The sequence below is a fragment of the Leguminivora glycinivorella genome, chromosome 11 (genome assembly GCF_023078275.1).
Source record: "Leguminivora glycinivorella isolate SPB_JAAS2020 chromosome 11, LegGlyc_1.1, whole genome shotgun sequence".
In the NCBI taxonomy this organism is placed as follows: Eukaryota; Metazoa; Arthropoda; class Insecta; order Lepidoptera; family Tortricidae; genus Leguminivora; species Leguminivora glycinivorella.
This window is the reverse complement of record NC_062981.1, coordinates 3,143,184-3,159,386: the sequence shown is the minus strand read 5'-3', so window position 1 is coordinate 3,159,386 and position 16,203 is coordinate 3,143,184. Positions and strand designations below refer to the sequence as shown.

General features: G+C 38.3%; 1 protein-coding gene across 1 annotated transcript; it reads left to right on the top strand.

The window, feature by feature from the left end:
- The first annotated feature begins 23 nt into the window (after positions 1–23).
- LOC125231420 (activating signal cointegrator 1 complex subunit 2) lies at positions 24–15,731 on the top strand. Its single transcript, XM_048136871.1, has 15 exons — positions 24–182; positions 261–338; positions 1,013–1,164; positions 3,731–3,911; positions 4,703–4,812; positions 5,674–5,761; positions 6,341–6,487; positions 7,180–7,283; positions 7,878–8,057; positions 8,806–8,946; positions 9,356–9,660; positions 10,752–10,989; positions 12,088–12,241; positions 14,532–14,698; positions 15,534–15,731. Exons 1-15 carry the CDS (start codon positions 153–155, stop codon positions 15,682–15,684), a joined length of 2,226 nt encoding a protein of 741 aa, XP_047992828.1. The 5' UTR covers positions 24–152; the 3' UTR covers positions 15,685–15,731.
- Positions 15,732–16,203: the final 472 nt, after the last annotated feature.

Here is a 16,203-nt window from a genome sequence, read left to right as displayed (position 1 = left end):
GAATGACAGATGGAATATTGCAATCGCGGTTTTGTACGTGAAGAACGGAATCTGCTAAATAAATTACTCAAGCCAATTAAGTGTATTTTAAAATAAAATTTTATACTGTAATTTAGAAACTAGTACCTAGAATTATTTAACAGCATATACGTATGATGAGTAACAGAAATGTTGAATTTTCGGTAAGAAATTATTACTAACTGCATAACTTTTTATCAAGTTAATTAAATTCGTATATTGTAAACTTTTATCGTTTTCAGAACCAAGAGAACCTGCCAGCCGAGAGGCTATCACTGTCGGTGTCGGATTCGGGCGTTATGCGACAAATCAAAGCGTTGGTGAGACATTGTTTTGATTTCTGTACAAGGTTGTGCAATATGAACGCGCTCAAGTGGCGTTTATAAACTGTATAAACGCGCTGTTGCTATGCGGCGTTAATGTAACAGAGTACCTGTATAATAATATATATGTCTGTACACTATGGAATTATTCCAAAAAGGCCTACTTACCCTTCGGGTTGGAAGGTCAGATGGCAGTATAGGCTTTCGTAAAACTAGTGCCAACGCCAAATCTTGGGATTAGGTGTCAAAGCGGACCCCAGGCTCTCATGAGCCGTGGCAAGAGGATGATGAGACTATGGAATTATTGCTAAAATTAAATTCACACATAAGGGAAATACATACTCATGTTCTGTAAAAATGTCATATGATACTTCTTGTGCAAAGAGGGAATTTGTAACTCACTAAAAACGTTCCCTTTGGTTGTGTTTTAATTTATCACCAGTTGTTTCGAATGTCTTTTATTTCACACTTGTATCATAACATACTATATCCAGTTATAAATTGTAAGAGCAATGAAATATTATAATTAAGTTTATACACAGCCATATGTATAAAATTAAAAAAGTTAGTACATGTCCAGAGAATTAAGTCTACATAGAAAGAAAAACTAAAAATATTTTTTTGTTTTTTCATTTGGCCACCTATAATAAAAAATTACTTAATTTTTTTAGGACCCATATTGGGTGGAATCAAGAGAGATGATAGTGTATGAGAGCCCTCCGTCGGGCAGCGGGCTAGTTCTTGGTGCTGTTGATGCGTGGAAAGCTCGGATGGAGGGGTACTTGGAAGATCTGAAGTGGCTTCTCAGTTTAGAACATCACAGGTGATTTAGTTCATATATATTTAATATTTTATTTGCAATAAATTCTTACCACATTTGGTTTTGATGATACTGGATATGTTGATTAGACATAATCTTAAATCTTAAGTTTTGCTTGAATTTGCAAAAAGAGTACACAACAGTCTGAAATCAAGCTATAAAGTTTTTTTTTTATAATGACGCCTCCCACATATCCGGTTTAGTTGGCAAATTTTACGCTAGATGGCACTATTCCGTCTACCCAAAATCTTGAATCGCGCTATTACGGTTTTTACCCAAAGTCACATCATTTTAGTACTTTACAATACAAGTGAGGAAAACATTATGTTCCTTTGAAGTTTCGATGCCATAAACTGTACTCAATGTTTTATTTCTCTACACTATACATATGTAGAAAAACCCTACATGTCGGCATTAAGACATTTTTACATTTAAAACACATTGTCTTGAGTTTGACTAAGCCCTAATATAATAGAATATTTTTTTTTTTATTTAGCCTTCTTTCCACATTTTTGTCTTTTTACTTTTCATTTAATTTGTCTTTTAGTTATTTGTGGTCCCTGATAGGGTAAAGGCCTCCTCCAAGCTTTGCCATTTTTCTCTATTCTGAGCGGTGTCCATCCAGTTCCTTCCTGCTACCTTTACAATGTCATCAGCCCATCTTTTGCGTGGTTTCCCATCCTTCCTCTTACCAGTGGGGCCTGGCCATCTGGTTGCATGTAAAGTCCATCTCTTATCTTGGTATCTCGCCAAATGTCCAGCCCATTTCCATTTTTGCGATAGTGCATGTTGAAGAGCATCTGTCAGCTTAGTTTTCTTCCTTATTTCTTCATTTCTAGTTTTCTGGATCCTCCTTAACTTCAAGATGCTCCTTTCCATTGCATGTTGACATGCGAGAATTTTGCTCTTTACCCTCTTGGTGTACACCCATGTTTGGCTGGCGTAAGTGAGGCTGGGTAGGATGCAGGAGTCCATTATAATTTTCTTCAGTTTCAGGCCATAGTTTCCCTTTAAAATCTCTTTTTGATAGATGGCACTATTCCGTCTACCCAAAATCTTGAATCGCGCTATTACGGTTTTTACCCAAAGTCACATCATTTTAGTACTTTACAATACAAGTGAGGAAAACATTATGTTCCTTTGAAGTTTCGATGCCATAAACTGTACTCAATGTTTTATTTCTCTACACTATACATATGTAGAAAAACCCTACATGTCGGCATTAAGACATTTTTACATTTAAAACACATTGTCTTGAGTTTGACTAAGCCCTAATATAATAGAATAATATATGGAGTATACCCTTTTTACCCGTTAAACTATCTTACATTGTTTGTATTAGGCATGGTAGGATACAATAAACTAGAAGTTAGACGGGAACTGGGACTGTCTTTGTATATATTTAAGTTGGTACGAAGCAAGTTGTGCAATCCTGGAGTCCTGGCAGAGGTGCGTTTAAACGTACCTGATCGGTATGTGTGGCGGCGGCGGCGGCCGACCCTGCTGGCCGAGCCGCGCGCTCGAACGCAACTCCTTCGCCAGGCCCCTTTCACGCGCGCTCTCCGGACCATCAATCGAGTAGCGATCGAGTTAGATATATTCTCTTATTCTCTGAACGAATTCACAAAGGCTACGCTATATGTTTTGTGCTACGGCAATGTATAAAATGTTGTGTAAATTTCCATACTATCGTATTAGGATGCCCTGTTATTGATAGTTTATAAGTAAGTAAGTAAGTAAATATTCTTTATTGCACCACAAGGATAACAGATTACAAATAGCAGACATTAAACATAGGTAGCAACAGGCGGTCTTATCGCTGTAAGCGATCTCTACCAGACAACCTTAGGGTAGCAGGAAATAAAGAATAGACATTTTGAAAATGGTAGTGCAAGAAATAATTAAAGGAATAGGAAAATTACACATACACTAAGTTAAATAATTATACATACATACAACATACATACATACAATCACGCCTGTATCCCATATAGGGGTAGGCAGAACACATGAAACTACTAAAGTTTCAGTGCCACTCTTGGCAAATAAGGGGTTGAAAGAAAACGAAACTGTGACATTGCAGTGACAGGTTGCCAGCCTCTCGCCTACGCCACAATTTAACCCATATCCCATAGTCGCCTTCTACGACACCCACGGGAAGAAAGGGGGTGGTGAAATTCTTAACCCGTCACCACACGGGCAAATAATTATATACACCAATATTAAAAATAAAATATAAAAATAAATAAATAAAAATAAAATATCATGTACACAAACATACACATATAAGTATTAATACATACACAAATGCATACACACATACATACATACATACATACATACATAACATAACATACACGGCAGCAAATTAAGGCAGAGATAGGTAATGATTCTTTAGTAAAGTTTTGAAGCTTTCAAGTGATTTAGCACACCTAATCTCTAACGGCAGGCCGTTCCACAGTCGAACCGCTCGAAACGTGAAGGAGTCATTGTAAAACTCATTTATTTTCATTGTGTCATTGTTTATGTGTATGTAATAAATAAATAAAAATAAAAAAATTTTTTGCAGGTTTTGGAGCACAGTGCTCTACCACCCCCAGTGCATGGACTCATTAGTGTCATTCCTACAAGAGGCGAGTCCACCGTATATGCCGCCGCACGAAAGCAGAGACGTGCAGAAACTGTTCGGGGAGATACGTAGGCTGATACTGGTTGTGTTTAGCAGGCTTATTACTAATAAGGAGAGTAAGGTGAGGAATGTTTGTTACTTTTTTTGTCGACCGGTCTGGCTCAGTCGGTAGTGATCCTGCCTGCTAAGTTGCGGTCCTGGGTTCGAATCCCGGTAAGGGCATTTATTTGTGTGATGAGCACAGATATTTGTTCCTGAGTCATGGATGTTTTCTATGTATTTAAGTATGTGTTTATCTATTTAAGTATGTACATGTATCGTCGCTTAGCATTAGCACCTGCTAAGTTGATCTGTGTAAGGTGTCCCCAATATTTATTTATTTTATTTATTGAATTATTTGTATACATAGAACTGTTAAGATTCTGGGACCTGTTAAGAGACAATGACAGTTGGAGGATTGACTAACCAAATGTAATTAGTGATACCAAAGAGGATCGAGCGTTATAGAGAGTTATGTAAAATGTGTAATCACAGTGCATAAAGTGCCATCTCTCGACACAGGCTTATTAAAACTAACTTAATGCATGCTTAAGCATGTTAATTTATATTTAACTTATATTTGACGACCGGTCTGGCGCAGTCGGTAGTGACCCTGCCTGCTGCGCCGCGGTCCTGGGTTCGAATCCCGGTAAGGGCATTTATTTGTGTGATGAGCACAGATATTTGTTTCCGAGTCATGGATGTTTTCTATGTATATAAGTATTCATATATTATATATATCGTTGTCTGAGTACCCACAACACAAGCCTTCTTGAGCTTACCGTGGGCCTCAGTCAATCTGTGTAAGAATGTCCTATAATATTTATTTATTTATTATTTATTTGTAATATAAAATAAATAATCCTTTTTCAGTCCCAGTGGATAAGCAAAGAATACATGGCTGATCTAATATACGACAACTTCGTGTTCACGATACCTATACTGTGGGACACGTGTCTAGTGTACGGCGTGGACAACACTAGGTAACTCTAATTCTAGTTTATGTCAATAGTAGCCTAGCGACGCGCCCCGACCTCGCATGGGTATTATAAATATACACCTGCCTCTTAAATCACTCTATTAAACAAAACCGCATCAAAATAGATGAAAGTAGATGTAAAGTTCTAAGAATTTATGGATAGACAGACAGAAGGAAACTATATTAATATTTTCCTGATTTTAGTACCTCAGCAATTCCCGTCAACTTTGTACAATGCCACGTCAGCAAATTTTAATTGATCCTATTTTGTTACCAACATTTAGTAATATAATTCGACTTTCGTAAGATATATACAGGATAATTGTTATAATTAAGAAAATATAGATACTAGAGAACCTTAATGACGAAATAAAACTTAATAAAAACTCAATTCATCAACAAAATCTTGGTAACAAAATAGGAATTAATAAAAACAAATTTAACTTTTCCCTTAATTTTTGTACAAAGTTGACGGGAATTGCTGACCTATACTTAGACTCATAATTAAGTACTGGTTTAAACTGTCACTAACTTTATATAAAAAAAAACTTCTAAAAGAGGATACATTTTGGAACTGACTTCCTATCCATCTACCCAATAATTATTTTATTTGTTCTATTTCTTTTAATTTGCGACGAATAAACGCATTATTTTTACATATATTCCAAACATATCTTTCTTGGTTAGTGACGTAGTTAAGATCGAAACAAGCCTTTTTATTAACTTGAGGATATACATAATTTTAAAAAAACTGAGGCTTTGCAGAGCCTTACTGCTTGATATAAACATAAATATTAAAATTTGATTTAACAATTTTATTAAGAGTCTTTGCCGCAAACTCACGCAATGCTTGATTATTTTCTAGACACGTGTCAAAAGTGCTGGAGAGCGTGTTCACGCTTCAGCCGCGGTACGAGGGCGACGCGGCGGCCGCTGTCGCTTTTGTCAACGAGGTGAGACTGAGACCATAGAGTATATTGAATAGTATGGTATAGAGTTATCAGTCAAGATTTTCGAATGTAGTGCCATCTATTATTAAGTACGACGACTACTTTTTATGTAACTTTCCATGCCTAAACGTTCCTTAAAGCACATAAAACATTTGGACCCTTTAGACATAGAACGCCACATATTTATGGCGGGATTATGGCGGAATTTTTAAATAGGTTTGATGTTTTCATTGCTCCGCGATGGTTTGATGCTTTCATTATGGTAGGCGTGTTCAGTGGATACATGTAGAACTCAACATCATAGTGTAATAATGGAAAAAATTAATCAGTTACAGTTGCCCCCAGTCGAGATTTGCCCCGCTGTACCTTATTCTGCTTTCAATTCCTTCTGATTGTAATATAAGTTGTAAACTGTTCTAATATTAACGCCTAGTATCGAGTAGTGGTACTGATAATTTACGCTATTTGACGCGTGATTGTCGCTAGATGTCACTACAAATAACCCGCATTTACTGGCGTATAGAGTTACAACTCCTCCCTTATTTCCTCTATGGTCTACCTTAACAAAATGATTTTCAACAGGCTTTTAAATACATAATACTACAAGTAAACAAAGACTATGATGCTGTAGAACCACCGAACTTGCCCAAGACCTTCGAAGGTTTTGGTGAGATCAAGCGACCGCCGAACAGTAAGGAACAGGGACCGCTTACATTTAGTTTATTGAAGGTAAGGTTGCACGATCTGTTTAAAGAGCTAGTTACTATATTCATTGCCATTTAGTCTGGCCATCAGGCGGTTAAGCACAAATTACACTCTCTCGCTCGAGTCCATACTTGAAGTCACTCTCTAGATGTATGGATTCGCGCGCGAGAAACGTAAGGTAAGACTGCCAGGAGAAGTATATTTATCCCATCAAAAACATAAATGTGAAATGAGAGCCAAGTCCAATAGTATGACACCTATATGCCTTGGTTGTTGACTTCAACGATAAAAGAAGTGAAATCTAAATGGGTGCCAAGTTCAATGGTCCATCCTGAAATTTATTTATAGCAACATAAAATATAATTTCCGCTGATGCCGCCGCCGCCAAAATGTCTGTATTATAAAAAACAAAACAAAAAAAAAACACTTGACGAGATAGGGAACATGCATAAACTGTAGGGGGGCAGGAGCCCCCTTTTATTGGCGCGATATGCAAACTTTAAGCTTCCAATCGAATGCGTAATAAATGGACAGAGCCTACAAGCATAACAAAACGTAGGTACTATCGGCTGCAAAAGTGTATGGAGAAATTACGAATGAATTCATTCATAATTTCGCCATGCACTTTGCATGGGATAGTACATGTCAATACTTACTTTGGCGTGAAGTCGTGTGTTGTGTGTTTACAGTTTATCTAATCAAATATTTTGTTTCAGGATTTAGTTATACACTTGCTAGATATGTCGATGACGCTAAGGATATTTTTGGAAGCGTACCCTAAGGGAGTTAAGATATTTAGGAAAACCAATTTTGTAAATAGGTGAGTTGAATAAAAATTTGTTTAAGCATATCGTCACTACTTTGAAAAAAACTCGTATCTCACGCTGTTTCTCAAAGTTAAAACGCAGTAAGTCTATATGCATTCCATACATACTTACTACAATTTTCTTTTCATTGACAGACGAAGACACAAGTTTTTTTTAAAAGTAGTGACGATATGTGACTAAATCTCTGTATATTCGGCCTTACCGCTTAAAGTACTTAAACTCATATAATAATAGATATTGGATTCGTGCGAAGTGCATGGAGGGGGTAAGTAAAACGATCGCAGCGCGTGGTCAAAATTGTAACTAACGGAGGGAAACGTCTTTGACTTATCACACAAATGGCTCGAAAAGGAAACTTTAATTTACGATGGGCGGCAGTGATCGCTTATCATTAGGCGATCTGTTTGCCCATGTGCCTCCTATCGCACAAAAACAAACTGTTACTCTTGAAATACTCATTCTTAGCGTTCTCAAGTAAAATGTAGCACATTTTTGCTTACCATAAAGACGAAATTTGTTTGTGTCTTTATAGAAATATTTTTATGCTTATTATCAAAAGTTCTGTATCGTAATCGTATATTTTTCAGTATAGTGCAACTCTACGAATACGGCATACCGAACCTGTATGAAAAGCTAAAAGAAGTGGGCGACGAAACCAGCGTCGCGTGTACAGAGGTCGAAGGATACATAGACACGGCGAGAGCGGAGCTCATAGACATATTCAGAGAGATGCTGGCGGTGTATAAGAACGCTATATTGAATGGAGAGTGAGTAAATATTTAAAATTTTGATAGCGCGATGTAGGATTTTTGCTGCCCGAGACAGGGCCATCTAGCGATCAATGTTGTAATTAAACTAAGATTTGTAAAAGCCCGGGGTCATTGTTCCAAGAAAAATTTTGATAGCGCGATGTAGGATTCTTGCTGCTCGAGACAGCGCCATCTAGCGATCAATGTAATAACTAAACTAAAATGTTAGAACCCGCGGTCATTAGCCAAAGAAAAAAATTGATAGCGCGATGTAGGATTTTTGCTGCTCGAGACAGCGCCATCTAGCGATCAATGTTGTAACTAAATTAAGATTTGTAAGGGTCCGGGGTCATTATCCTAAGAAAAATCTTGATAGCGTGATAAAGGATTTTTTACTGCTCGAGACAGCGCCATCTAGTGATCAATGTTGTAACTAAGATTTGTAAGAGCCCGGTGTCATTCCAAAGAAAAATTTTGACAGCGCGATGTAGGATATTTGCTGCTCGATACAGCGCCATCTAGCGATCAATGTAGTAACTAAACTAAAATGTTAGAGCCCGGGGTCATTAGCCAAAGAAAAATTTTGATAGCGCGATGTATAATTTTTGCTGCTCGAGACAGCGCCATCTAGCGATCAATGTTGTAACTAAAGTAAAATGTTAGAGCCCGAGGTTATTATCCCAAGAAAAATCTTAATAGCGCGATGTACGATTTTTGTCACATTGAACAGCGCCATCTATGATCAGTTTGGCACTTCTATTTTCAGAGGCAGTGTGAGCGCCCACGTAGAAGATTACTTGGCTGTGATGATGGATGGGCTTTCGGAGAGGTTACTTATAAGCGACTATCACGCTTGCTACCCTGTTAATGAGGATCTGGAGATGCTGAAGGTGGCTTACCCTGATATGTATCCTTTTTTAACTGATTTCAAAAGAAAGTATAATGTTTGGAAAATGATAACTTGCCAATTTTCTTACGTCTCTTCTCGAAGCATGTTTTGTAACAAATTGTTATAGTGTTTAGACTTGTATTCTTCATTCGACGGTGGTAGCCCTTGCAAACAAATACAGTGTGTATTTTTAAAAGACTTATCAATAGTTTCCAATTTCTATTCCTATCCAGGAACAAACGCTTAGTGTCATACTTGGTTTGGATACTATAAATAAAACAAAATGTTCTACAAAATTATACATCTATTTAATTGACAGATTCACAAACAAAAACTGCATTTAGAACATACAGCGTTGTCACTATTTTTAGTTTAATTTTAGAAATCATCAAATATTTTTGCCACAAAATTTCCTATACCAACACAGCGACCCAGTGAAAACGGACTTCATCCTCCAAGCAATATACTCCAATCTCGACGAGCCAATCCCCGAACCCCTCACTAACGGCCACTCTGACCCCCTAAACCCCCCCTCAACAGGGTCTAACCCCCCACTGACTACAGATGAAATACCCATAGATATAAGACAGGAGTCTCTTATCAGTGAAGTAAGGGATATTCTGCCTCATTTGGGCGATGGGTTCATATTGAAATGTTTGGAGTATTATGGGTTCAATTCAGAGAGGGTGATCAATAGTATATTGGAAGACACGCTGGATGCTTCGTTAAGAGGTGAGTTTAGAATATTTGAGACTTTGTCATCGAAAAGTTACCACATTATCGCTTTATACTAATTATTAAGGAAGAAATTAGGTAGTATTTTGATACGAATTTTTTGTTTGAGCGGCCTTATGCTTAAGACACAAAGTGGCACTATATGCTTGAGTTCGGTACATTTATACCATTTATAGTCTGTCAAAAAAGAGACAGAGTGGGTACTATTTGCTTGAGATCGGTACATTTATACCATTTATAGTCTGTCAAAACAGTTTCTCAATCGAAAGAGACGCTAAATAAAAGGTTTCTATAAATGGCCCGTACGTTGACAAAAATATAGTATAACATATTAGTGTGCATGACTGAGTGACGTTTGATATTTAAATGTCTAATAAAATGAGTCGAAATTTGTTTATTTTACGTTGTTCATTGATGAATTACACAATAGCAATGATACAACTAGGGAACAAATCAAATTACGGGAACCCCCGCCCCCCGGCCTCCCGGCTTCGCCACCAGTAACCTTGATCACTTTTTCTTTAGTGTATATATGGTATCTATTTCAGTTTATAATTTAAATATATAGTAGTGTTACTACTAAAAAAAAAAACAAATCAAAAAAATATTTAATAAAATAATTTGATTTGTTCCCTACGTCGTTAGATGGCAGCACCATCTCTCTCGCTATATCGTAATCCTGCAAAAGGATTCATATAAGAGGTGCAAGCAGACATTGTTCGCCCTTAGAGTTGGTCAAAGGCGCCTAGCCTTCAGAGATAACATACACTAGAGAAATTTCGACGGGTACCTCGGCGGTCGGGGTGGTATAATGGTTTGAGCACGTCAGCCGCGATAGCTGGAGACCCGGGTTCGTTTCCCGGCTTAGCCACCAGTGGGCTTGATCGCTTTTTCTTTAGTGTATGGTATCTATTTCAGTTTATAACAAATCGAATTATTTTATTAATTTTTTTTCTGTTTGTCGATCCCCAGCTCTTCTGTATGACATCTTTTTTCAGTTTCTAATGATACAACTGTTAAAAGTTTAAGAACAATTTTGTGCTGCACCACTGAATCCATATAAAACTTCACGTCTTTAATGTTTCCAGGCCTAGACCAATCCCTCCCAATAATCCCAAAAGACCCTCTCGACGAGAAGTTCCTAGAAACAGGCGTGCAACGGCTCAACGTGTTCGACGGAGACCAGTTCGACATTATGACGCGAGACGACGTCGACCTCACTAAGATACACGTGGGGAAAAAGAAGGATAAACATAGAAATATACAGCAACTGCTGGATGATAAGAGCGATGTTCGACAGAGGGTGGATATCTATAGCAAATACAAGTGAGTACAATAAAATACAAATACTCTTTATTGCACAACTCAATTAAAAACAATACAGAGGAAACTAACAGCACATAGGTAAAAAACACGCGGTCTTACCGCTAAAGACCTAAGAGAGTTCGACTTTTTACTGTCAAAGTAAATGTGCAGTCACAGTGCATTGCGCATATAGTTGCTGCCATCTCGCGATACACGACTTTTGAACCTCAGTTTGTGGTTATCAGCTTCCAATGAAACTGTCAAACTTGAGTTGGGCTAATTTAATCTTTTTTTTAATACTACGTGGGTCGCAAACAAGCATACGGTCCGCCTGACGGAAAGCGGTCACTCCCTTTTGCTGTGTTAAGTACACAGCAAAAAGGAGCGTACAAGTTCTAAGGAGGACTCGGGTTGCCGACGACTCAAAGGACAATAGCCGGAACAAAGTAAGTAGTTCCGTAAGTCCTTCCGTCGCCAGACACACCGCACCCTCGTTGGGCTCTGGCAGCCTTACTCACCGGCAGGAACACAACACTATGAGTAGGGTCTAGTGCTATTTGGCTGCGGTCTTCTGTACGGCAGAGGTACTTCCCCAGTTGGACTCTGCTCTAGATTCGAGCGAGATGATATCCGCTGTGCTGTGCCCTACTACACAAAGCGGAATATCATTCCGCTGTGCGCTACCTGCTACAAAAAACGACGAGTCCAATATCATCATCGTCATTTTGACGAGTCCAATACTTTATGGTACTTTCTTTCGCCCACCGTTCAAGCCGCTTGCCTGAAATAATAGTACATTGTGCAATAAGGGGAAAAAGTTGAATATTACTAACGAGAGTAAGTTTAATCGCGACGGATTGCCGGAGCGATTTAAAGACTCGAGTTTGTAATATTCATACTCCCCGAGTTACACATGTTTTTCATCACACTCGCAATGTAAAAAATATGTGAATAGATGTAAAAAAGTTAAGTACGGTACAAGAAATTTCATTATTCCCTTGGGAGAACGATTTTTCTATAACTCATGCTCCGCCTGAGTGCAATAGCACATTTAAAGTGCGGGTGTGATGAAAAATAGTTTTTTATTTTATAAGCTAAAAGTATTTATTTTATTTTCAGTCTGGTTTGCGACGAGCAAGCCATGTATAGCGATGAGTACGACGACACATACGATTCAGAAGGAGTTACCCCCGCCCCAGCCGACCCTACCGATGAACGTCGACCGTTTGTCACACCGAGGGCTCTACAGACACAGCGAAATGAACTAGAAGAGGTAACTGCATTGCTACAATAGAGTAATATAGGATATATAGTAGGAGTGGAATTCCTTGCCGGCGGCTATATTTCCGAGCTCATATAACCCGGCAACCTTCAAATCAAGAGTGAACAGGCATCTTCTGGGCGAGCTCACTCCATCGTAGGCCACGTCTTTGCCTTTGGCTAGTCTGTGGCCAAGAGTAAGCCCATTTATAAATGAAAAGTAAGGGAAGTTGTAACTCCATACATCTCCGTTATTTGTATAGGCATAGTTAAGTGACATCCAGCGACAATCACGCGTCAACTAGCGTAAATTATCAGTACTGCTACTTGTCAATAGATGTCGCAACGAACGAAAAGTCTAATGCTCACCAATATTTAGCTAATATTACAATAGTATTAATCAGTATTCTGTTTTCAATTCTTTCTGCTTGTAATATAAGTTGTAAACTGTTCTAATCTTCTAATATTAAATTTTTGGCAGACGAGACACAGCTGCCACGTAGTATCGAGTAGTGATACTGATAATTCACGCTGTTTGACGCGTGATTGTCGCTAGATGTCACTTAACTATGCCTATGCAAATAACCCGCATTTACTGATGTATGGACATGGACTTACAAATCTTCCCTTACTCATTCCCCTATGATTGCTACAATAGTTATTATCATTTCTCTTGATTTGATAATTGACTTCAAAGATAAAGCTGTGGAAGAGACGTAAAGTTTCGAAAGGAAATGAAATGTTCTCTGTTTTTTGTCCTATTCTTGTGTGTACATGTACGTACGTGTTTGTGAGCGTCATGAATAAATGTCTTTTATCTTTATCTTTAAATATTTATTTTCCAAGTAGGCATATTACAATGCGCTTATGAACGTCAAATAAAACTACGCCGGCTCTAACCCTACGCCTCAGCCTCGAGAAGATTTCAGTCCCCCCTTAGTTGGAGGGGGGTATCCACTATGGGACCGGCAAGAAACTCGGCGGGCCACTTCTTTTCAAAACATTACATCTTATAATTAACATGCATTAAACAAAGTACAATTTAATAAGCAAAAATATTCATTAAAAAATTACACTTTATGGAAATTAATTTCAAGAAATTATATAAAGTACAAAGCTACTAGAAAAAAAAACGAACTGATACAAATAAAAGATAACTAAAATAACTTTATACTTTCCTATGTTCTAGCCTCCAAAGACCCTGTGTACCAATTTATGTACATGTTCCGAAACATATTAGGTATATTAAACTTTTATAGTGTCAAAGCGGACTCCAGGCTCCCATGAGCCGTAGAAAATGCTGTCATAACGCAAAGAGGATGAGTGTCATAAGGGCATTTACAGAATTTGGGACCCCAATTAGCGTAAATTGTTAACAAAAATTAACTCGCTGTCAGTTTTGTGACGACAGTTAAGCATAAAATCTGTCTAAAAATTTTCTTTTTTCACATTCTGAATGTAGATTATCGCCTAAAGTTAATTAACACAAAAACAATATTTTTATAGAAATTTCATGTTTAGTTATCGTTACAAAACTAACTGAGTTAATTAGGGTTCCGTAGTCAACTAGGAACCCTTATAGTTTCGCCATGTCTGTCTGTCCGTCCGTCCGTCCGTCCGTCCGTCCGTCCGTCCGCGGATAATCTCAGTAACCGTAAGCACTAGAAAGCTGAAATTTGGTACCAATATGTATATCAATCACGCCAACAAAGTGCAAAAATAAAAAATGGAAAAAAAAAATTTATTAGGGTACCCCCCCTACATGAAAGTGGGGGCTGATATATTTTTTCATTTCAAACCCAACGTGTGATATATTGTTGGTCAGGTATTTAAAAATGAATAAGGGTTTACTAAGATCGTTTTTTGATAATATTAATATTTTCGGAAATAATCGCTCCTAAAGGAAAAAAAAGTGCGTCCCCCCCCCCTCTAACTTTTGAACCATATGTTTAAAAAATATGGAAAAAATCGCAAAAGTAGAACTTTATAAAGACTTTCTAGGAAAATTGTTTTGAACTTGATAGGTTCAGTAGTTTTTGAGAAAAATACGGAAAACTACGGAGCCCTACACTGAGCGTGGCCCGACACGCTCTTGGCCGGTTTTTTTGTTAACAAAATGAAAATGCCCATAAAAGAGTTCTAAATTCAAAAACAAAAGAATTGCATCTAGGTTTCAGTTTGAGTCCACTCAAGAGGTTAGAGCATAAAGTACTATCGGTTATTTCGATTTCGACCCTATTAACTTAGCCATACAATTCATAATCAGCTCTCAAACTGAACATTTTTTATCTTACAATCTACAGAGTTCATCCGAAGACGAACCAGAACCGACGCCAGCGCCATCTACCCACAACAACCGTAACCGAATGGACTTCTGTCAGAACCCTGAAGAGATCCGCGCGAGGCGAGAGGCCAACTACCAGGCTAGGAGAGGCCGCGGAGGTCATCGACCCCCACCACCGTCTAACAAGTTAGTAAACTCTTTTATAACTCTAGCGCCATCTATCTTCAACAAGCGGAAACGAATGGGCATCTGTCAGAACCCTGAGATCCGCGCGAGGCGAGAGGCCGTGGAGGCCATCGACCCCCACCACCGTCTAACAAGTTAGTCATTTGACCTTTACTAGCTATCAACAAGGCAAATTGGCAATCGAAATATTGCCGATCATCGTTCAATCAATGACATAAAATCAATGGTATCAGAAAACAGAGTTTATTTGTGTTGAATTTTAGTAAAACGTCTCACTTTGTCGCTTGCAATACAAGCAAATCTCGTCTTTAACAAGCTACAAAGTATGACGTTTTACTAAACTTCAACGCATTTGTTTTAAATCGACCAATCAAAGTGAAAGAAACTCTGTCCCCATTTCAGAAGTAAAATTTTATTTGGCTATTTTTTCTAGTACATATTAGGACATTCAACTCCTAGAGGTTAATAGAGTTTTTGTAGACCCTTTCTATCCAAACATCAGTTAACCAACGCAAGTTATGCTGGTCCGTTGGTGTGCCCATGAGCGATAGTTTTGTCCGTGTAAAATGCATTTCATTATTATTTGAAGAATTATACGAATGGCTAAATGTAACTTAATTTTGACGATCTGTCTGGCCTAGTCGGTAGTCACACTGCCGCTTAAGCCGATGGTCTTGGGTTCGAATCCCGATAAGGGCATTTATTTGTGTAATGAACAATGTGTTCTATATAAATATGATATGTATATCGTCGCAGCACCCATAGTACAAGCTTTGCTTAGTTTGGGGTTAGGTTGATATGTGTATGGTGTCTCCAAATATTTATTTATTTGCAGGGACGTGGTGGGCAAGCCCCGCGGCCAAGGGCAAGACAAAGAAGTACTCGCCAACCGAGATCGCAAGGAGAAGCACAAAGGCTCGCGCGGCAACCATTCTAGAAGACAGGGCTCACAGTGGAAACGCAGTCAGGGCATGATGCCCTCATAACAGTTTTAGGTCTGTTCAGTACCGATAGCATGGTTGCGCGATAAACGGGACGGGAAGTCGCGCTTGATGTATGGACTCGCGCGCGACAAGGCAAGTTGTGCTAAAGGGGCTGATGTTATATCATTTATCGCGCGACCATGATTGCCTACCTGGTTACAAGGTAGCATGATATGTCACTTTCGATAAATGTAACTTTTTTTTAAATATTTAAAATGCGTTTTCAAAACTTTTTCCTATTGATTATTAACACGCCGAAAGATCTTATACGAAGTATTGGTAATTACGAGTTAATTGCTGCAAGTAAGATGTACAAAAGAAAATTTAAAAAAATCGCCTACGTGGTTTACTTGGTTAGAACGGCTGGGCCGGTAATCCAGTTGGTCGCAGGTTCGTAATTGGGTCTTTTAAACTATGAATAGTAGGGTGTAATATGCTTTTGTAATCAGCGACGGAGCCCCGCTATGAGGGGCAAGAAGTCGCAACGCTCCATCGCGACCATCACTATTTACTGAGTTGAGC